Raw genomic sequence first — 24296 nt, 5'->3', positions numbered from 1 at the left:
CCCAGCTTTGTGTCATCAGCAAATTTGCTAATATTACTTTTAATACCTTCATCTATATCATTAACTTACATTGTAAAAAGCTGCAGTCCCAGCACTGATCCCTGTGGCACACCACTGGTCACCACCTGCCATTCCGAAAGGGAAGCGTTTATCACTACTCTTTGTTTCCTGTCAGCCAACCAATTTTCAATCCATGTCAGTATCTTGCTCCTAATACCATGTGCCCTAATTTTGCTCACTAACCTCCTATGTGGGACTTTATCATAGACTTTCTGAAAGTCCAGGTATACTACATACACTGGATCTCCCTTGTCCATCTTCAGAGTTACATCCTCAAAAAATTCCAGAAGATTAGTCAAGCATGATTTCCCCTTCATAAATCCATGCTGACTCTGACCTATCCTGTTACTGCTATCCAGATGTGTCGTAATTTCGTCCTTTATAATTGACTTCAACATTTTTCCCCACCACTGAGGTCAGACTAACTGGTCTATAATTCTCTTGTTTTCTCTCTCCCTCCTTTCTTAAAAAGTGGGACAACATTAGCCACCCTCCAATCCACAGGAACTGATCCTGAATCTATAGAACATTTTTTTGAATCTCAGAAGAGGTCACTTTTCAAGGTGAAAATGCACATTTTTAATATCAGAAATCCATCTAACCTTTAAAAAAAGCCTTTACATAGTCATATATTTTTCACTTCTATGTACAGAATGTCAATTTACTGCCAAATCTTAGGACTTATTTTTTTAAAATTCAAGGCAACTACAGACTGCAGAATCTGCAAGAAACTTATTTTAAGCAAATCTTTATGTCCAAATTAAACATAAATGGACCCTGAAACCGTCTTCACTCTCAGAATTGTCCAAAAAAAAAATCCTTTTCATTTTGGTCTACTGAACCCACTTACCCCCTCTGCTGCATCGATGAAAAGCACCATGCCATCAGAGATCCTGAAACCGGCTGTAACCTCATCAGAGAAGTTTACATGACCTAAATTGAAAGAAACAACATTTGGACCATAAGATGTAGGAGCACAGCAAGGCCACTCAGCTTACTGAGTCTGCTCTGGCATTCATGGAGATCATTCTCAACTCCACTTTCCTGCTTTGAATCCTGATTAAAAATTTGTATATCTTAGCCTTAAGTATCGACTCAGCCTTGATAGCTCTCTGCAATAAATAGTTGTCCTTGAATGCTGTCAAAACAAATTTCCTTCAATATCCTCTGAAAGAAGAAATTCCTTATCATCTCATCTCCTCTACCTCATATCAGCAACACCTTATTCTGAGATTATGCCTTCTGGTCCAAGACTCACCCACAACGGAAACAACTTCTACTCTAATAAGCCCCCTAAAAATTTTATGTTTCAATAAGGTTTCTAAGCATTCTAAATTCTAATATGAGTCCCCAAGTTCAACATGTTATGGTCACTATTCCCTCGGGGATTTTTACTTGGAAATCTTTTATCAAACTACCTAATTCTACATTACTACATCCAAAATTGCCTGAGCTTGGTGGACTACACATCTAGTTCAAGGAAACTGTCCAAAATACACTCCATGAATTTTTCCTCATGGCTACCCATCAGTTTGATGCTCCGAACTTAAATGAAAATTACTGCCACCAATGATTAATATTTTAACCTTTTACATGCCCTCATTGTCTTCTGACTTATTGTCCGTCCTACACTACAGCTACTGTTAAAGGTCCAGAGACTACTCCAATTAATGTCCTTCTAGCTTTGTTTTTTCTTACCTCCATTCCTATGGTGTCTATGTCTTCCAATCCAAAATCATTATTTGCTATTGTAATTATTCAATGTTGTACTAACAAACTAACCACCCTTTCCTTCCTGCCTATCCCTTCAAAATGTCACATTGTTCCCAGCTTGGATACCCTGGTAACCATTTATAAAAAGGCAGCTAAAGAAAAGATATTGATTTGAATCTGATAATCTCTCTACAGATGCTAAATGACCTGCTGAGTATTTCCAACATTTTCTGTTTTTACATTTGAGCTGATAACAGGTCCAACACGAGGGCAGTTTTCAAATCAAATCATAAAAGCTTAACTCTCAAAGCTATTATTGTACTCTGTTTCATATACCAGTTCTAACTGTACAGCTACCGGTGGGAGGACAAAGCATTGGAGAAGAGTTCCATCTCTAAGGTGCGAACTGGTCATCGAAAATATATAGGAGAAAGTGAGGAATGCAGATGCTGGAGTACCAGAGTTGAAAAATGTGGGATGCCCAAAATGTTGATTCTCCTGCTCCTCAGATGCTGCCTGGCCTGCTGTGTTTTTCCAGCACCACATCGAAAATATATAGTTATATTTATATTTATAAACACAATTTTTAAAAATAACAAAGAAACTTGTGAAAATCTAAGATTTCATTCAAGTAGTTTTCCAATGACAAGCCTGACAAATAATGCACAAATTGCATATGACTCACTCGATAAACTGTTTCTAAATACATTCCAGCTGAGTTCTTGGTTTAATCTATGGATACGAAAAACGTGAATGAGTGCGCTAAAATTGCACTTATTGGTAATCTTGGATGGATTTACATGAAACTTCTCAGTTTTTAAACTTTCAATGAAGATGTTAACCATTTAAACCCATCTGATTTAAGACCATAAGACAGTGGGATTGGTGGGTGCATGGAATGCACTGCCAGCGGTGGTAGTAGAGTCAGATACACTAGGGACATTTAAGCGACTCTTGGATAAGCAAATGGAAGATAGTACATTGAAGGGTATATAGGTTAGTTTGATCTTAGAGTAGGATAGGTCAGCACAACATCGAAGGCCGAAGGGCCTCTACTTTGCTGTACTGTTCTATGTTCTATGAGCAGAAATTAGGCCATTCAGCCCTAGAGTCTGTTCCACCATTCAATCATGGCTGATAGGTTTCTCAGTCCCATTCTCTGGCTTTCTCCCTGTAGCCCTTGATACTCAAGAACCTATCTATCTCTATCTTAAATATACTTAATGACCTGGCCTCCATAATCTTCTGTGGCAATGAATTGCATTGATTCACCACTCTCTGGCTGAAGACGTTTCTTCTTATCTCTGTTCTAAAAGGTCTTCCCTTTACACTAAGGCAATGCCTCAGTTTCTCCTACCAATGGAAACATCTTCCCAACATCCAATCTGTCCAGGCCATTCAGTATCCTGTTTGTTCCAATTAGATCCTCCCTCATCCTTCTTATCTCCATCGAGTATAAACCCAGAGTCCTCAAACTTTCCTCATATATTAAGCTTTTCATTCCTGGGACCATTTTCGTGAATCTCCTCAGAATACACTCTCGGACCAGTACATTCTTTTGAGATATGGAGCCCAAAACTGCGCACAACAATCCAAATACGGCCTGACCAGAGCGTTATAGAGCTTCAGAAGTACGTTACTGCTTTTATATTCAAGTCTTCTCAAAATAAATGCCATCACTGAATTTGCCTTCCTAATTACTGACTCAACCTGCCAGTTTACCCTGAGAGAATCCTGGACTAGAACTCCCAAGTCTCTCCGCACTTCAGATTTCTGAATTTTCTCCCCATTTAGAAAATAGTCCATGCCTCTCTTCTTCCTACCAAAGTGCATGACCTCACACTTTCCCACGTTGTGCTCCATCTGCCACTTCTTTGCCCACTCTCCTAACCTGTCCAAATCCTTCTGCAGCCTCTCTGCCTCCTCAGTGCTACTTGCTGCTCTACCTATCTTTGTATCATCAGCAAAATTAGCCAGAGTGCTCTCAGTTCCTTCATCTAGATTATCAGTTGTATGAAGTGAAAAGTTGTGGTCCCAACACGGAGCCTTGCAGAACACCACTTGTCACTGGCTGTATCCGAGAAGGATGCTTTTATCCCCACTGTCTGCTTTCTGTCAGACAGCCAAGCTTCCAACCGTGCTAGCACCTTGCCTTTAATACCATGGGCCCTTATCTTACTCAGTAGACTTCTGTGCAGCACCTGAAGTCCAGGTAGATAACATCCACTGGCCCTCCTTGGTCTAACCTGCTCGTTACTTCCTCAAAGAATTCCAGCAGATTTGTTAGGCATGAACTCCCCTTGATGAAACCCTGCTGACTTTGCCCTTTTTTACTATACACTTCCAAGTATTCAGAAATCTCATCCTTCACAATGGGTTCCAGGATCTTACCCACAGCTGAGGTTAAGCTAATTGGTCTGTAATTTGTCCATCTTTTGCCTTACCACTTTTTAAACAAGGATGTCATGTTAGCGATTTTCCAACCCTCTAGGACCCTCACTGATTCTAACGATTCCTGAAAGATTACCAATAACACCACCACTATCTCTTCAGCTTAGAACTCTGGGGTGTAGTCCATCTCGTCCAGATGATTTATACACCTTCAGGTCATTCAGTTTTTATAGCACCTTCTCCTTAGTGATGGCCATCATACTCAACTCTGCCCCCTCACTCTCTTGAATTTTTGGGAAGACTGACTCAAAGTAAGTATTCAGTTTCTCAGCCATTTCCTTGTTCCCCACTATTATCTCTCCAGCGTCATTGTCCAGCCTGTCTCTGTGGGTCTGTGTGGGTTTCCTCTGGGTGTTCCAGTTTCCTCCTACAGTCCAAAGATGTGCAGGTCAGGTGGATTGGCCATAGTAAAATTGCCCATAGTGTGCAGGATGTGTGCGTTAGTCAGGGGTAAATGTAGGGGGATGGGTCTGGGTGGGTTGCTCTTTGGAGGGTTGGTGTGGACTTGTTGGGCCGAAGGGCCTGTTTCCACACTGTAGGGAATCGAATTTAATCTTAAAAAAAAAAGCTGCCCAATGTCCACGTTTGCCTCTCTTTTGCCCTTTATATATATAAACTCTCACAGTCCTCCTTTACACTACTGGCTAGCTTACCATCATATTTAATCTTCTCCCTCCTTATTTCTTTTTTTGTTGCCCTCTAGTGGTCTTTGTAAGCTTCCCAATCCTCTCTTTTCCCACTGCCCTTCACCACATTATATGCTTTCATGCTATCCCTGACTTCCCTAGTCAGCCATGGTTGATTAAGGTGGCTGGTTGCAAGTATATTTTCTTATAAGCCAATGATGTAGTCAAAATTGTTGCTGGCAATTTATATATTTAGAATCAAGAAAATAGCTGAACGTAAACTACTTTATCTACATCAGCTCAGAAGCATAAGCTGCATAATCTATACATGGGGAGTAACAATCTACTAAACATTTGAATTGAATTCAAAGTACACACCTGGAGTATCTATGATGTTGAAGAGGTAGGATTTGCCCTTAGAATCTGGAAGTACCATTGTGACTGGTGTACTCTTTATACCTACTCCCCTCTTGGAAGAAAAAAAATACAAAAATTACCCAAGAGTATTTTCAAGAACTCCAATAAATTAAAATAAAATGCAACGTACCTCCTGCTCCGTGAAAAGTATATCAGTGTAGCGAAGCTGTAAACAAGAAAATACAACTTAAGGTAAATCATGATCTTACTGAAAGCTGGAGCAACCTGGAGGTCAGATCTATTCATGCTCCTACCTCATGCTTTTTTTTTGATTGACACTCAATCAGATAATGCAATCATTTGGTTACAGAAACAAAAAAAATTTATGTTGGACCTCAACGTATTAAAGTCCAGTGGAACTAGTTATAAATAATTTCATTATACCCAACCAAAATATCAGAGTTTCTACGCATTTGTACTTCTTCGCCCAACTCTGCAATGGGCTTTCTGCTCTGGTAAGCTGCTGGTGTCGCATTCAGACTACGCTTGAATTGTCTCCTCCAGGAAAAAATAAATGGCTGCACCTTACATTATTTTACTTTGATCTTCTGTCCTCAAATTACTTTCTCTTCTCTATCTAATCAGCTTATTCAACTATCACTGCAGGTTGTGTGGGTCAGCATTATTTCTATCTACGCCATTGAAGTTGTCAGTTTGACTTTGACGTGCCTGGCAACAAGCAAATATCTGGCCATACGGTATCCTTGAGACTTAATAGTTTTAATATATTAAGATATTCAATAGATCAATTTTCAACATTGTAAATCACCACTGCATAAATACTATTTTCTTTTAAATTGGAACTTTAAAAAAAAATTAAAGATTAGTTAAAAAAAAATTATGATTTCAAACAGAATTAAAACAACCAAGTATCCCAACAATCGATCAATATAACAAATGTTGAATCTTTTTTTTATGGATTTTTCGTATTGTCTCTTTCTTTTTAGTGAAAAGCTTGAAAGAATTAAAAAGCACTAAATGATAGTGCTATTGGTTAAGCGAATACAAATACAACTGGGGCTGATATAATTATCAATAAGGTTCCCTAGATAAATACACAATAGTAAGGAAATAGATGCTATGGTGCTTACATCTCTGTCATCCTTTTTACGAATCTCTGGGTGAGTCTGTTCAATTAAGCAATCAACAAAATTTGTCTGAAATAAAAAGTGTAAAGTGTAAATTACAGAACAACATTTCACTTAAAATTGACTTCTACAACTTCTTTTACATTACAACCAGTCAAAATAACAAATATTCAATCTGACTTTATCAATATCAGCACTTTCACAAGACAACAATCACAAAGGCAGTCTACTTTGTAGCTTTGATTTTTATCCCACAATGAAAGTAAATTCCAAATCATTTTCTAGAACTGACACAATATCTCCACATATCTTTTCCATACCTTCCCATGATGCAAATGCCCACAGAGAGTAATGTTTCGAATAAGTTCAGAATTGTCCATTAAATCTGCAAGAAACCTGAAATTTAAAAAATAGATGCAATGATTCATACAAACATTTCTATTTTTTGGATCATCAAACATGCAAATGACTGTTAACAAAAAACACTAATCATATGCTTATTTAAGAAAAAGTGGCAGTGGCTTGCATTGAATTCTATTTGGTTGGTATACCCAAAATAGTATATGATCAAAGAGCTTTTTAAGGAACTGGGAACCTTTTAACTCTAAAGTCTGAGCCTCAATGAAGCTATAAGCAAAAGATTACTGCACTGTATATGTCTATGAATAGACACTAAGTTCTAGTGGTCATTTGCATATAACACTTTATCATCCTGAAATCAAGATAGAAAGAAAAAGGCAATATTGGTTGAAGAGTACACAGTGGTTGGTGCAGAAAGTGGAAATCTTCATAGCCATGTAGCAAGGTTGTTCTGGGTAACATTTAGGACATTCTTTTAGGGCACAAGAGATAAGTATTCTATATGTAGTAGCATTATACCTAAAGATGAGAACAATCAATGATGACGTGTTTTATTTGCTTTTAAGTCACCATTTAGGGAATGACAAAACTGTTTACTTACTCCATATCATATACTGTTTCTGGTAACTCCTGCTCCATCAACGTAAACTTCTTTTTCTTGACAGGTTTAATGATTGGTTCTGAAAGTTGAAAAATCTCAAAATTATAAAATTAGAATTGGGGTGATTGCATTCAAAACATATTTCATCAGGAAAACCAATTATTTATTTATTTTGAAATCTGTTAAATTTATTCATTTTGTGTGAGTTAAAGTGGCATGATCAAAGATGATTCTATATCTACTTCAGTTTATATCAATCACAGATTTCCTTTGTGGATTATTACTACTGTTTTTCTCCAGCCAAAACTCTACCACGCAATCCAGTTTCAGGCCACTACACTAAAATAGTGACTTAACTTTAAAAAGTGCTAAATGACTTCTTGGGATTGTGAAAGGTGCTTTATAAATGCAAGCTTGTTCTTTCACAGATGATACCCCTCCACTCCAGTAGCTCTTAGATGCAAAATTACCCAAAAAGACTTTGATAGTTCTAATTACCTACCTTACAATTTCCATGTGAATTATACTTAGTGGATTAACTTATTACTACTAAAACACGTACATGACTAAGGGAACTTTCTATACATGCAACATTTACTTTATCTGTTGATTACAGCTTTGTCACCTGCAAAACTGAAATGAGCAGTATAAAAGAGCTAAGAAGAGTGCTGCACATAACTGTGTACTTAAATAAAGTCTGTGCATATTTACATTGCAACAAAACTGTTAAAGATTGGTTAATTTGCCTTGTGAAATTATAGTAAATATTAGATTCCAGTTCAGGTGAGATAACCAAAGGTCACCAACTTTATCTATCTATATTTAGGCTTTAAGTTATATTCAATTTTACTTAGCATTTTTTTAAAAAAAAGTGACATTTAGGGTTAAGGATAATCAAATATTTCCGACTGAAATTATGTTACTAGCTATTCAAAAAGTAACCAAAATGTGACCCTAACCCATCAACATCACCTTGCATTAAAAGCAGTAAACAACTTTATGATCATGATTAACTTAAGCAACCTAAATTGTATTGCATTTTTAAGGCTTGGCATTTCCAGACAAAGCCCAGATTATATTGATTTTTCTTGGGAAAGCAGTTTCCTATTAAGTTAAATCTATAAAATAAAATCAGTTAACCAGGTAAAGACTTGTGTTGTATAGTGTGCTGAAAAGTCTGGAAGTAGAGAGCTGAGAACCAGTTGTAAACAATTACGTAGTTCTTAAGAGTAAAGCAAGGGGTTTGGAGAAGAGTAACACAAAGCCCGTGCATTTCACATTAATTCACTTGTATCACTTTACCTGTGAGAGGTTGAGTATCCTCTTCTTGGACAATTGTTTCTACCTCAGGTCCATACACCTCTTCTGCTGTGGGGTAATACTTCTTATCTTCATGTAACACCACTTCCATTCCAACATTATCATCATCCTGATCTCCAGCTTCTTCATCATCGTCGTCCTCCTAATTAGTCAAATTAAAAGCACTTTTAAAAGAGTTCTTGGTACATTAATGCAACAACTTTGGAAATCTCTACTCCACTTTATGATTGCAAACATGGATGCAAAAATATATTTAAAATGCTTGTGCATTTGTAAGGAATGCCTCCTTACGTTTCAGGTAGGAGGAATGACTGAAAGGACCATGTAACCTGAATTGTGCCAACAACGAAGTTGGTGGCTTCATTGCTAAAGAATAAGGGTGGATTGAAAGAGAGATCTGTGCTGTATTTCAGTAAAGAAAATGCAAGCTTTTCACAATCTAATGACGATCTGAACAAGCTTGCTGACAACGGACAGACAATTAATTTCCAAGCTTCAGGAATGTGTTAGGAATGGCCGCTTTTGTAAACTGTTGCACTTTAAAGCTGCTTAATTTCCTGATATATTGGAGTTGGAGATAGAGAGACTAACTAATCAACGTTTCTATTTAACAAGACTCATGTGACTATGAGAAATGTGACTCAGGTTGCTATGGAGCGAGCACAAGTTTGAGAGTAAAATAGAGTCAGAAAGCCTCTTGCAGGATGTGGATGGGAGCTTGTGCTCTGATTGAAGACATGAAGTTTAGGAGAATTTAAACATATCTGGAAGATTCAACTAGACTTGGTTAGAAAGAGGGATTGAGAATTTAAGAATAGATTTGGACTGTTTCCTAGAGAAGTGTCCACTTAGGTGATAAAGTACAAGCTTAACAGGGAATTTCCAGTCATTGTAAATATTAAATGTAGAATCTTTTCTGTAGTTTACAGTATAAGTTGAAACAGTAACAGTGTTTATTCAATGTAGCTTTCAGATTTTGGTATAAAAGTCTTAAAATTTGAAACCTTGTCATGTGATCCTGTTAGTCATCGATTGGAAGCTCACATATATTTTTCAAAGTTATCGGTCTCTGCTGTGATCATAACAGCAGGAGTAGAGGAAATGCAATCTAAAAACTGTTTTGCACAATAGCATCATAGGATATTAATCCCTAAAAGACTTGATTAATTTTCACTTAGTCATACATGCTCAGGCTGGAAACCAGAGCCCTGGCTTATGGTGTACTGATGCTTTCCTCTGAGCCATTTTCTTCCGTTTTTCGTCACTGGTAGTCTGCCATTGCCGGCCACTCTCAGGGACGAGCCAAATGTATTTCAGCCAGATTGGGAAATGAAGCTATGTGGTTGGTATTATTCTCAACCACATACTAGCCATTTAACCAAATAAGCTAGCCTACCACAAGGCTTAACGTTATTGTGGTTACAGCATATTAAAATTATTAATCCAGATTTTGCAATGGTAATGCTGTTAAAGCAGTTAAGATATTGACGTCATTACCTCACCCAAATGAGCAATAATTGCACAAGTAAACACATACATCAAACAGTATGTAAATCTAGCAAAGATTTCTTCTCCTGAAATTGTGCTGTTGAGCAATCCAACTGAAATCAATCGAATTGATAAGAACTTCCATTTTTGAAAACGCTGAATGAGGTGCACTTACGTTTTGGTGCACTCACTTTGTAACTAAATAACTGCAATGCTTTAATTTTTGTACAAAAAGAGACACAAAGTTGAAGTTTTTTCTCTTGCACTTATCAGGACCCAGTCCTAATGAGCGCATGAGGAAAAGTTTTGGCTGTCTCACTTGTTAGCAAGGTTCAACTGCATAATCGCTACTAAATATTCTCACTTTATGATAACTGATTTTATATTTGTGGAATACCAAATTTATTCAATCAAAAACAAAATTCTATATTTTTAAAACAAAACATTTTTTAGAAGTTTATCTCACGGTTTCTCTCATAATCAAGTCAAACTCATTTATTGCACTGAAAATGTAAAATGCAAGGATTTAAGTGGAATTAACTTCCTTTTCGTGTGTATGTATACTTTAACATGATTGGTTGTTGGCGTCACCACTGCTGCATGCCAAGACATCTCCCTGACTCAACAAGAGGTTTAAACTGTTGTTGAGAAAAAGAAATACTCTGCAGATGTCACTCAGCCTTTGTGGAAAGCACTCTAAGGTTTGACTACAAAGTTCAGGTCAATGATGCAGGTGGACCAAAACATGAAAAGAACACAAGAAAACTGAAACTCCAATTCCTTTCAATCAAAAGCGGTAAGTTTAAAACATCCAATAACCAAGCAGATGAAGTGCAATATTATGAAAATTCTAACACTCTGCAAAGTGAAATCCAGTAGTTTAAGCACTTGTTACTTAACATCTTTAGTCCATTAAAACAGTATTGAAGAACCTTCCATGTTTTAAAACAGCAAATCAATTTGCAGTTGATTTCCTCATCTCCAGAAATTAACTGTATATTTGACTACAGTGTATATGGAAAAGGATTGAAGCTGTGCTAACTGTGCTTATTTTTTAAAAAGGCCAGGTACCAGGGAATCAGACTATTTTGGAATAAGGTTAGTAGTTTGAAAGTATTCCAACAGGCATCAGACAAATGTTTTATAGCTTAAAAAGTAATAAATTGCGGGATGTAAATTCAATAGCAATTTCTTTCAACTGGCAAAACACGAATTAAAAGCGTATATGTTATGATTTTAATAACTTTGTTTTTTATTTTATTTTGGCATTGTCAAGATAAATTTCAAATAAAGTTGTAAAGTTATTTGAGCTTAAAGTCTATCAATGAATATAACCTCACCTCATCCACATCATCATCCCTAGCTATTCCATCTTCCTCATCAGAGTCCAATTCTGGTCCAATATAGTTACCAAATTCATCATACAAGTCCGTATCCATGATAGAAGTCTGAAATAGAAAGATAAGTTAAATTTATGGATGCATTTCTAGACATGCATTAAACACTTTTACTATTTTGATCAGCTGAAATACACTCTGAATGATAGAGCACATGTAAATTACAAGGCCATAATTTTGACCATTGTGCCTGGGTCAGCATGGGGATCAAAATACATTGCAGAATTATAGTATGTTAATACATAACAAGTTCTTCTAAAATAACTCTATGCATGAGATGGCATTAATGCATTTTTAATAAGTGGATTAATTCTTCTGCTAAACTACTAGGGAGGAAACAATTCAGAGGTATCCATTAAGCCCTTTATCCTTATTCCATAAGGATAATTCAACGTCCTGGTTTATATCTTATTCAGAAACTGTGGAGGAGGTTCTTCTACCTTAATTTTTCCTAGTATTCAACAAACCCCACATAAAATGTATATTAATAAAATCAATGCTATATAGCAAGGGTAACAGACTAGTAAATAAGAGGGAAATATTTAGTTTTTCGGAATATAAACAAGAAACTGACGGAGCTGGAAATGTGTTGCTGGAAAAGTGCAGCAGGTCAGGCAGCATCCAAGGAGCAGGAGAATCGACGTTTTGGGCATAAACCCTTCTTCAGGAATGAGGAGAGTATGCCAAGCAGGCCAAGATAAAAGGTGGGGAGGAGGGACTTGGGGGAGGGGCGTTGGAAATGCGATAGGTGGAAGGAGGTTAAGGTGAGGGTGATAGGCCGGAGAGAGGTCAGGAAGAAGATTGCAGGTTAGGAAGGTGGTGCTAAGTTCGAGGGTTGGGACTGAGACAAGGTGGGGGGAGGGGAAATGAGGAAACTGGAGAAATCTGAGTTCATCCCTTGTGGTTGGAGGGTTCCTAGGCAGAAGATGATCTCCAGCATCTGCAGTCCTCACTTTCTCCTGATCTCCAGTCCTCACTTTCTCCTTGACCTGCTGCGCTTTTCCAGCAATACATTTTCAGCTCTGATCTCCAGCATCTGCCGTCCTCACTTTCTCCAAGAAACTGACGGATGCAATTAGAGATCTCCTGTCACTACTTAAGTGTAGTTCAAAGGTAACCAGTCAGTCTTTTTCTTGACATGTGAATACTAATAAATACATAAATTTAAAAGGCAAAAAACTTGGAATGCTTCAGGTCGAGATAATTTTATCAGATCCTAAAGTAGGAAACCAAAATTGAGGGAAACAAAGTAACAGAACATGCAGCTTCTAAAACAGGATGCATTATCTAAATTTTAGAGAACAACAAGGTTTTATATAATTCTAATGTAATAAAATGTCCAAAGACACTTTACAGGAGCGATATCAAACAAAATTAGACAGTCATACAAACTGAGGTAATCAGAGCAGACAACGAAAAATTTGGACAGTGGTAGCTATTAATATACAAAAACAATATATGATTTGAAACTTTGCTTCAGATTTCTAGAACTGACAATTTGACTTTTTAACTCTGAGACAAGATGATTTTCAAGCAGTATGAATCAAATTGGTGCGAAATTAACGTGAAAATATTCTGTATTTCAGTGAGAATTTGGCCCATCAAGCCTATGCTGGTTCTTTGGTAGAGTTATCCAAAGAGTTTTCATCATCTTACTTTGCCCCATAGTCCTGATGAATATGCTTTTAGTACCCTTACATTCCTGATCACAACAACTTTCTTTTAAAATGTGTTTCCTCAAATCACTATTATTATATCCATGTCCTTGGTTACTCATCCTCTTCCTCTGAAAAGAGTTTCTTATTCAAAGTTTGTGAGAAGATTTGTAGCTTGGGTGCTCGTTGTTGAGGTTGTGTTCGCCGAGCTGGAAATTTGTGTTGCAGATGTTTCGTCCCCTGTCTAGGTGACATCCTCAGTGCTTGGGAGCCTCCTGTGAAGCGCTTCTGTGATCTTTCCTCCGGCATTTGTAGTGGCAGACGAAACGTCTGCAACACAAATTCCCAGCTCGGCGAACACAACCATAACACAGCGTTTCTTATTCTTCATTCTTACCAAATTAATTAATTATGCTCTCATCAAATCTCTTCTTAAATTTCTGAGCTCTAAGAAGAGTAACCCTTGCTTTTCGTGTCTAATTAATTTCAATCCTTCATTGTTGTAAAAGCAAAATATTCAAGATTTTGAAGGTCTGAAATAAAAAACAAAAGTGCTAGAGAAAATCAGCAGATCTACCAATATCTATGCAGAAAGAAGCAAAGTTAATGTTAAGTCCAAAATGAATTTTCTACCACAACTTCCCCAGCACATTGAGTTTTTAAAAAAAAATCAACACTAGTCAGTTCTGTATCCTTTCCAATGTCTTCTAAAGCACGGTACTCTGAACTGAGCAGACAAAATATTTCCACTATGGCCCAATCGGAGAGATTTTGCATGACTCCCTTGGCTTTTATAATGCAGGCCTTTATAAATAAAGCAAGGATTTCACAGAAAAACACAAGACTCTTCTCTCTGCATGAACACTGAACAATGTTTATACAGGTTAGTGGGGGATTCTTGTCACACAATTGCAGTGATCCTATGTCTGAGCCAGGATGGCTTGGGTTCAAATCCCAGCTGTTCTAGAGAGAGGTGTGTATTAACATCTCTGAGTAAGTTAATTAGAAAGTATCTACATTCTGTATCTGTAATAATAATGGTATGTGCAGAACTGCTTAATCAGACAGCACTTGGGGGTTGTTGCAGTGCAGTGATAATGTCACAACCTCGGAGGAAGGAGGCCCAAGAGGTAGCAGCCTCGATGATGGGGGTGGAGGGGAAGCTGCTCAATCTTCAAAACTCGAGTTCTGATACTAGCTAGACTTACATTCGACTCCGGGTTTAATCCCGCTCTCTCCCAGTTTTGACTCCGGGTTTAATCCCGCTCTCTCTCTAAACCTCGCTCAGACGAAGGAGCGCGACTGCATGGCAACCGCGCGACACTCACTCAGGAAAGACCCCAACCTTGTCCCGGGCAGCCGCCTGTCTCCAAAGACAGAAACAATTGCGCCAGAAAGGTCTTCAAATAATTCTCCTGTTATGCTGTCAGGCATTAATAAAAGAAAATGTTCATCAAGCTTTAAATTAAAGGTAAGAGCAAACTTCAGGCTGTAACACCATGACCAGTGAGAGAACCTTCCTGCATAGAGTTCCTGTTGTATTGAGAATTGGAATCTCTTGTCAGAAAAAAAAAGTTTCCCCCCCTCCAACTCCACAGATATTAATTTCAATTCCAATATTGCATAAAGAAAATTATTGTTTTTCTTTCAACATTTAGTGATCTGAGGCACAGTCCAGTTCAAAATGACAGGAACAGAGTTGTGCAGCAAAAACATGCTGAGCACATAAACGAGAGACTGATGAATCAAAATTAGCCTATGCTAGGTAACTGGCACAGTGAATGCACATGCGCTTTCATCCAAATGCAGCACTCGGTATAATCCTGCCTCCAGGCTGCAAGACAGGTCCCACCTGCTCCAGATCTCTGACAGGTTGATTTAAAAATATCTTAACACAAGGAATTATTTGCACAGTACTAGCCCCTTTGTATACCATAGAGGCCTTTAGACACCAGTCATACCCTACTTGTGAGTAGAGCAGGTGATGGTGAATGACACAGATACTAGTCCAAGCTTGGCAGGAATCAGGGAAAGTTTGAATTAAAATTTAGGCTCAGTAATAGTGACCATAAAACAATTTCCTTTTCTTGTTAAAAAAAAAATCTGGTTCACAGATATTCGTTCAGAGAGGAAATGTACCCTCGTCACCTGATGTATGTAGTCTATGCAAATCCAGATCCATACAGTGCCAGTTGATTCTTAACTGTCTCTGAAATGGCCCAGCAAAGCACTGAGTTCAAGGTCGAATAAGGATGGGGAACAAATTCTAGCCTTGCCAGAACACACTCGTCCCACAAAAGTTTAAAAAAGACATGGATCTTCCAATTGTAAAGTAGTCATTGGAGCACAATACATAAAAGAAGCACATTGAAAATGTTCAGAAGGCCCAGCTTAGAAGGAGCAAAAATGCCTTTAGTAGAGTGATATGTGCTTCCTGTCAGATGTGGGAGTTTAAAGAGAGTTAAGGATTACAGTAGATTATATCTGCCATAAATGCTAGTGGTTGTGAATCTTATCAGATCGAATGGATCGGTTGGATAGACAGCTGGAAGCAATGAGGAATTTGCAACAACAACAGTATGTGATGGATGGCAGTTATGGGGGAGCAGGGGGGAGGAGTCTCAGATACCGTCACATAGATGGGTTAACTCTAGGAAAGGTAAGAGAACTAGGCAGCCAGTGCAGGAGTCTTTTGTGGCTATGCCCATTTCAAACAAGTATGCTGCTTTGGAAATTGTAGGGGGGGGGATGGATTATCAGGGGAGAGTAGCACGAACAGCCAAGTGTCTGGTATTGAGACTGGCTCTAATGCAACGAGGGGTATGTTGGGTTCCAAGAGATCAATTGTGTTAGGGGATTCTCTAGTCTGAGGTATAGACAGACGTTTCTGTGGCCAGCAGCGAAAAATCAGAATGGTGTGTTGCTTCCCTTGTGCCAGGATTAAGGATGTCTCAGAGGGGGTGCAGAATGTTCTCACGGGGGAGAGGGGCCAGTGAGAGGTCATTGTCCACATTGCAACCAACGATGTAGGAAGGGAAAAGGTTGAGAGTCTGAAGAGAGATTACATAGAGTTAGGCAGGAATTTTAAAAAGAGGTCCTCAAGATTACTCCTGGTGCTGTGAGCTAGTGAGGGCAGGAACAGGAAGATAGAGCAGATGAATGCATGGCTGAGGAGCTGGTGTATGGGAGAAAGATTCACATTTTTGGACCATTGGAATCTCTTCTGGGGTAGGTGTGACCTGTACAAGAAGGACGGATTGCACCTAAATTGGAAGGGGACTAATATACTGGCAGGGAAATTTACTGGAGCTGCTCGGGAGGATTTAAACTAGTAAGGTGACGGGGTGGGACCAAGGGAGATAGTGAGGAAAGAGGTCAATCTGAGGCTAATACAGTTGAGAACAGAAGCAAGTCAATCAGTCAGGGCAGGCAGGGACAAGGTAGGACTAATAAATTAAACTGCATTTATTTCAATGCAAGGGGCCTAACAAGGAAGGCAGATGAACTTAGGGCATGGTTCGGAACATGGGACTGGGATATCATAGCAATTACAGAAACATGGCTCAGGGATGGGCAGGACTGGCAGCTTAATGTTCCAGGATACAAGTGCTACAGGAATGGTAGAAGGGGAGGCAAGAGAGGAGGGGGAGTGGCGTTTTTGATAAGGGATAGCATTACAGCTGTGCTGAGGGAGGATATTCCTGGAAATACATCCAGTGAAGTATTTAGGTGGAATTGAGAAATAAGAAATGGATAATCACCTTATTGGGATTGTATTATAGACCTCCTAATAGTCAGAGGGAAATTGAGAAATAAATTTGTAAGGAGATCTCAACTATCTGTAAGAATAATAGGGTGATTATGGCAGGGGATTTTAACTTTCCAAACATCGACTGGGACTGCACTGGGACTGCCATAGTGTTAAGGGTTTAGATGGAGAGGAATTTGTTAAGTGTGTACAAAAAAACTTTCTGATTCAGTGTGTGGATGTACCTACCAGAGAAGATGCAAAACTTGACTTACTCTTGGGAAATAAGGCAGGGCAGGTGACTGAGGTGTCAGTGGGGGAGCACTTTGGGGCCAGTGACTATAATTCTATTAGATTTAAAATAGTGATGGAAAAGGATAGACCAGATCTAAAAGTTGAAGTTCTAAATTGGAGAAAGGCCAATTTTGACGGTATTAGGCAAGAACTTTTGAAAGCTGATTGGGGGCAGATATTCGCAGGTAAAGGTACTGCTGGAAAATGAGAAGTCTTCAGAAATCAGATAACGAGAATCCAGAGAAAGTATATTCCTGTTAGGGTGAAAGGAAAGGCTGGTAGGTATAGGGAATGCTGGATGACTAAAGAAATTGAGGGTTTGGTTAAGAAAAAGAAGGAAGCATATATAAGGTATAGACAGGATAGAGCGAGTGAATCCTTAGAAGAGTATAAAGGCAGTAGGAACATACTTAAGAGGGGAATCAGGAGGGCAAAAAGAGGGCATGAGATAGCTTTGGCAAATAGAATTAAGGAGAATTAAAAGGGTTTTTACAAATATGTTAAGGACAAAAGGATAACCAGGGAGAAAATAGGGGCCCCTCAAAGATCAGCAGGATGGCCTTTGTGTGGAGCCGCAGAAAGTGGGGGAGATACTAAACGAGTATTTTGCATCAGTATTTACTGTGGAAAAGGATATGAAAGATATAGACTGTAGGGAAATAGATGGTGACACCTTGAAAAATGTCTACATTACAGAGGAGGAAGTGCTGGATGTCTTGAAATGCATAAAGGTGGATACATCCCCAGGACCTGATCAGGTGTACTCTGTGGGAAGCTAGAGAAGTGATTGCTGGGCCTCTTGCTGAGATATTTGTATCATCGATAGTCACAGGTGAGGTGCCGGAAGACTGGAGGTTGGCTAATGTGGTGCCACTGTTTAAGAAGGGTGGTAAGGACAAGCCAGGGAACTATAGACCAGTGAGCTTGACGTCGGTGGTGGGCAATTGACCTTATAGAGGTTTATAAAATTATGAGGGGCATGGATAGGGTAAATAGACAAAGTCTTTTCCCTGGGGTCAGGGAGTCCAGAACTAGAGGGCATAGGTTTAGGGTGAGAGAGGAAAGATATAAAAGAGACTTCAGGGGCAACTTTTTCACACAGAGGGTGGTACGTGTATGGAATGAGCTGCCAGGAGAAGTGGTGGAGGCTGGTACGATTGCAACATTTAAGAGGTATTTGGATGGGTATATGAATAGGAAGGGTTTGGTGGGATATGGGCCGGGTGCTGGCAGGTGGGACTAGATTGGCATGGGATATCTGGTCAGCATGGACAGGTTGGATGATAGGGTCTGTTTCCAGGCTGTACATCTCTGACTCTAATTAACCGAATGTCTGGAACCCTGCATAAAAGTCCCCAACTCTGAATTGGAGTCAGACCTGAACCGATCCCAATCAATACTTCTCTGTCCCAATGCCTTCACCACTTGACTCCCTCACCTAACCATCTGTCATCCTATCCCATCACCCACCTACCTTATACATCGACTTTGTCTCTGCAGCTTGTCCAAATGCTTTGGGACCTTTAAACGCTGGATTACAGCAATAAGTAGAGGATATGGTTTGGTCTACAGCACTGATCCCACACGATGATGGAAGACTTCCAGATCATTCACATGCCACATTTCTCAAATGGACCAATTTGGAAGTCCGGACCAAAAATGTGGAGTACCTTGGGGGAAAAAAAAGGAAAACAGTTGTGGAGCTGCAATCTGAATAGATTGCCACATCTCGATTGATGCAACTCAAATGATCTTATGTTTGCTGTTATATTCAAAGATTCGGTGAAGTCCCTTTGCTCACCTAACCTCTCCCCCATTCACTCACTCAGTTTCAGCACCCACTACTCCCTCTAACCTTGGTCCTGCCAGAGCTTATTTAGACATGCTCACTCCTTATAAGATATGTGAATTCCGACCTATGAGTTACCATTTACAAAGCAGGGCAGAAAGATGTCTCTCCTCCTCACTGGAGAGTCATGCTTTGGCCATCTTCCTGGCTGGGTAGGTTGATGGTAGTACATGTACTGGTTCAGACACCAAAGGTAAAAGTACAGTGGCAAGAGGTAAAGCAATCTCCCATTCACTGCTCATAAAATACGAGATAGATGGTATCCTGAGGAACCAATGATTAGGACACAGGTCAAAATGTTAAATTACAGGATGATTCCATAAATTGCAGGACTTTTTTTTCCTCTGTTCTTTCACTGATGCGGGCTTTGCCACAAAGTCCCATTTCTTGGTCATATGTAATTGCCCTTGAAACTGAGTGACTTGCAAAACCATTCAGAGTGTTGTTGACAGTCAACTATTTTACTACCACTCTGGAGTCACATGTAGACCAGACCAGGTAGGAACAGCAGATTTTGTTCCCTAAAGGACATTCATGAACCAGGTGTGTCAATCACCCAACTCAGTATTTGTGGCTGCACCAACCTTTAGTTCAAGCCACAAAGTGCACAGTCATAGATCTTGGTAAGTGCCAATCTGTGACACTTAGTCATTGACATCGACTTAGACCAATAAAGTTTCAAACAGATCAAAGATAGTCATTCACTAAGTGATGGTTCTCCAGTGATTTTTGTCTCAGTTTGTGTCCCTTAGAACATCCTTAGAACATCGAAGTCGAGATGATCAGGATGAGCATTGACAGAAACTGTTGAATCTTGTCCTACCCTTTCAGGTCAAGAGACTCTGCCATAATAGGAGAAAATTACTGCAGATGCTGAAATGTATACTGAAAACAAAAAAAAATGCTGAAATCACAATGGGTCAGGCAGCATTCATGAAGATGGACCAAGCTAATGTTTTGAATCTAGATAACTGTTCATCAAAGCTGATGTGAAGTTGACTGTATGGCAACTTGTATATCTTATCCAACAATTTCTTTTAGTTATCTTTTCCAAATGATCATAACAGAAAGTGATCCATTCTTGTGCTTGGCCTGACTTTGGAAAGAGGTACTTTGGTAGTGTCTGAAAACAAAAAAAAATGCTGGAAATCACAGTGGGTCAGGCAGCAAACGTTGGGTAAGAGAAAGCTAATGTTTTGAGTCTAAATGACTCTTCATTTGAGCTTATCTAAAACGTGGAGGGGGCAGCATCTATGCAGTAATGTGGGGCTGGACTGCTGGGGGAGAACAGGTGCTGATAGCGCGGTTAAGTGATCAGAGATGATTCTCACATTCCAACCCCTTAATCTGCACAATCAGAACCCCTTGTCCTCCAGCATTCAACCTCCACACTATTGCATAAATGCTGCCCCCTCTACATTTGACATTAGCTCTGTTGAAGCATTTGTTAGACTCAAAACGTTAGCTTTCTGTCACTCCACGTTTGCTGCCTGACCCGTTGTGATTTCCAGCATTTTTTTGTTTTCAGACTCTGCCAAAATGCCTCTTCCCAAAGTCAAAAAGTATGGCACTGGAAAAGCACAGCTGATCAGGTCATTCCTGATGAAAAGCTTATGCTCGAAACATCGACTTTCCTGCTTCTCGGATGCTACTTGACCGGCTGTGCTTTTCCAGCACCACACTTTTTGACTCTGATCTAAAGCATCTGTCGTCTTCACTTTCTCCTACCTCTTTTCAAAGTCAGGCCAAGCACAGGAATGTACACACATGGATCACTTTCTGTCACAACCATTTGGAAAAGATAACTTAAGGAGATTGTTGGATAAAATACACAAGTTACCATACAGTTAAATATTTTTAAGATGCTGCATGCTAAAATACTTATAAATATTCAAAATTATTGCAATATGTAACATAAAGTAGATCTTATAAATTACAGGATCCAAAGATTAAATCAATTGTACATTGAGAATATCCTCATTGCAGTAAGATTTCTCAAAAATCATCACAAGATAAATTCAAACAAAAGACAAACTTGTAGTCCATTGCAGTTTCTTTCTTCTGAAATAGGTATAATAATATTCCACAAAAGCAGCTAGTCATTTTCTACATTCATTTTGAGGTCAACTGGCAATCCTCTGCCAAATTGTTCTTCCTGTTGATTATCTTGTTTGTAATGAAATACCTCAGTCATACTTTTCATATATTTCAAACTGTGATTTTTGTCAAACTGGCCAGGCACATCCAGAAATAACATTCTAAGATAATTCTCATTCTTGACTTTCATTATGTGCATGCTGCCTATTTGAGAGGATTGTGTTCCAGAGCCTTAAGCCATGGTCATCGAAGGTAGCCCTTGTTGCCCAGTTGTGTCTCTTTGATTTAGAGTGATGGCTGAAATGCAGATGGCATGGTGAACTGCCACAGAATGAAGGCATTATGTCTGGTGCCAGAAGATCAGGTATTGAACTGTATGATGCATTGATTTCCAGCTGGATGTTAAGGGAGTTGAATTCCTTTTCCTCAGAGTTGACATGTTCCACAAACAGAACAGGTTGCATACAGAATGTGCGTCATTCGGAAGCAGAAAATCCTTATGAAGCAGTTCCATCTGTTTAATCTGGCAAGAGAGGATGAAATATATTCAGCTTTGTTGTAATCAAGAGCCTTAACAATGTTGCAGTTCACTTGTGGAATAGGCTTCAGGGGCCAATTGGCTAATTCCTATTCCTATTAATCTCTGTGAAATCCTGAAGGAATGCTGAGGAACAGGATTTGCATGTATTTGGGTTGGCAAGGGCTGATGAGGAAGAGTCAGTATGGCTTTGTGCATGGGAAATCATGAGTTTTTTGAAGAAGTAACAAAGAGGATTAATGAGGGTGGAGCAGTGGAAATGATCTATATGGCACTTCAGTAAGGCGTTTCACAAGGTTCCTCATGGTAGACTGGTTAGCAAGGTTAGATCACATGGAATACAAGAAGAGCTAGCCATTTGGATACAGAACTGGCTCGAAGGTAGAATACAGAGGGTGGTGGTGGAGGGTTGTTTTTCAGAGTGGTGGCCTGTGACCAGCGGTGTGCCACTAGGATCGGTGCTGGGTCCACTGCGTTCTGTCATTTATATAAATGATTTGCATGTGAACATAGGAGGTATAGTTAGTAAATTTGCAGATGACCCTAAAATTGGAGGTGTAGTGGATAGCAAAGAAGGTTATCTCAGATTACAATGGGATCTTGATCAGATGGGCCAATGGACCGAACAGTGGCAGATGGAGTTTAGTTTAGATAAATGTGAGGTGCTGCATTTTGGAAAGGGCAGGACTTCTGCACTTAATGGTAAGGTCCAAGGGAGTATTACTGAACAAAGAGACCTTGGAGTGAAGATTCATAATTCTCAGGTAGAAAGGATAGTGAAGAAGGCATTCAATACGCTTTCCTGTATTGGTCAGGGCATTCAGCATAGGAATTAGAAGGTCATGTTGTGGATGTACAGGACATTGATTAGGCCACTTTTGGAATATTGTGTGCAATTCTGATCTCCCTCTTTAGGAATGATGTTGTGAAACTTGAAAGAGTTCAGAAAAGATTTACAAGGATGTTGCCAGGGTTGGAGGGTTTGAGCTATAGGGAGAGGCTGAATAGGCTGGGGCTGTTTTCCCTGGAGTGTCAGAGGCTAAGGGGTGGCATTATAGAGATTTATACAATCATGGGGGCAAGGATAGGGTAAATAGATAAGGTCTTTTCTCTGGGTTGGAGGAGTCCAGAACTAGAGGCCATAGGTTTAGGGTGAGAAGGGAAAGATTGAAAAGGTACCTAAGGGGCAACTTTTTCATGCACAGGATAGTGCATGTAAGGAATGAGCTGTCAGAGAAAGTGTTGGAGGCTGGTACAATTACAACATTTAAAAGGCATCTGGATAGGTATATGAATAGGAAAGGTTTAGAAGGATATGGACCATGTGCTGGCAAATGGGACTAGATTAGATTCGGATATCTGGTTGGCATGGACAATTTGAACGAAGGGTGTGTTTCTGTGCTGTACATCTCTATGACTGTATGACTCTGTGTCTTTTTTATGGCCTGATAAACACTCTATACCAGGGATGTTGCTTTTGTTGGCTTTGTTTTGGGTTGTCAAAAAGTGTGGTGCTGGAAAAGCACAGCCGGTCAGGCAGTATCTGAAGAGACTCAACGTTTTGAGCATTAGCTTTTCATTAGGAATGTTTGCTTTAAGCATTCTTATGTTCTCGTACTGGAATCGTAGTAGTGCTCTGGGGATGTTTCACCAATGCACTATTCAGCATCATCAAAATGTGGTGCTGGAGAAACACAGCAGGCCAGGCGGCATCCGAGGAGCAGAAGAATTGATGTTTCGGGCATAAACCCTTCTTCAGGATTCCTAAAGAAGGGCTTATGCCCGAAACGTCGATTCTCCTGCTCCTCGGATGCTGCCTGGCCTGTTGTGTTTTTCCAGCACCACATTTTTCAACTCTGGTACTCCAGCATCTGCAGTCCTCACTTTCTCCCAGGAAGTAAGATAAGTCTGGTTTATTTCTTTTGCTATCACACAAAATTTACTTGATTTTGTTTTCACTTATGGCATGTGGGCATCACTTATAAGGCCAGCACTCATTACCTGTGCCTACGTGACTTTAAAATGAATGGCTCATGGCCATTACAGAGGGCATTTATGAGTCAACCACATAGGTGTGGGTCTGGACTCACATGTAGGCCAGATTGGTTAAAGCCGGCAGATATTCTTCCCTGCAGTATATCGCTGTAGGCCTGCTCAGCTGTTATGGCAATCAGCAGAAGTTACATGGTTTGCTTTTAATTCCAGATTTTTAATGAATTCCATCTGCTGTGGTGGGATTCCAACCTGTGTCCCCAGATCATTAGTTTGGGGTTCTGGATTAATAGTCCAGTAACGTTATCACTGTACTACAACCACTTCTCCATGATCACAAACTCTTCTCTAGTTATTTAATTTCAATAACAGGATTGCCCTCAAGAGCTTCAGTATGTCTCATCTGCCCTTGAACCCATAACTTTTCACGTGTACCACATTTGTATGCAACTCAGGAACCATCAGACATTTACGTTAGTCATGGGTTTATTACATAAGAGCCCTACTCAGATGGAACAAAAACAATTACTGATTTTTAGGTTTGTCAAGATATCAAATCGATTCATTTGAGGCATTATAGATCAAGAGAAATTTACAGATGG

The 24296-nt window shown here is 39.4% G+C and overlaps 1 protein-coding gene across 3 annotated transcripts in view; it reads right to left on the bottom strand.

Moving 5' to 3' along the window:
• eftud2 (elongation factor Tu GTP binding domain containing 2) overlaps window positions 1–18711 on the bottom strand; it is a 52465-nt gene extending 33754 nt beyond the window's left edge. Inside the window, exons 1-9 of one of the 3 annotated variants that reach the window (XM_043675200.1) lie at window positions 18693–18711; window positions 11465–11572; window positions 8619–8778; window positions 7317–7395; window positions 6676–6751; window positions 6359–6424; window positions 5398–5433; window positions 5229–5319; window positions 911–993 (exon numbers count right to left, since the gene is read on the bottom strand). In XM_043675200.1, the coding sequence (XP_043531135.1) occupies window positions 911–993; window positions 5229–5319; window positions 5398–5433; window positions 6359–6424; window positions 6676–6751; window positions 7317–7395; window positions 8619–8778; window positions 11465–11572; window positions 18693–18701 (708 nt within the window). In that variant the 5' untranslated portion in view covers window positions 18702–18711. Of the gene's footprint in view, window positions 1–910; window positions 994–5228; window positions 5320–5397; window positions 5434–6358; window positions 6425–6675; window positions 6752–7316; window positions 7396–8618; window positions 8779–11464; window positions 11573–14384; window positions 14593–18692 lie in introns of those variants that run through there. The other 2 variants (XM_043675202.1, XM_043675201.1) reach the window with 2 other exon arrangements.
• Window positions 18712–24296: the final 5585 nt, after the last annotated feature.

The sequence above is a fragment of the Chiloscyllium plagiosum genome, chromosome 33 (assembly GCF_004010195.1).
Source record: "Chiloscyllium plagiosum isolate BGI_BamShark_2017 chromosome 33, ASM401019v2, whole genome shotgun sequence".
Taxonomy (NCBI): domain Eukaryota; kingdom Metazoa; phylum Chordata; class Chondrichthyes; order Orectolobiformes; family Hemiscylliidae; genus Chiloscyllium; species Chiloscyllium plagiosum.
Note: the sequence above shows the minus strand (reverse complement) of the source record. Positions and strands in the feature narration are given on the sequence as shown.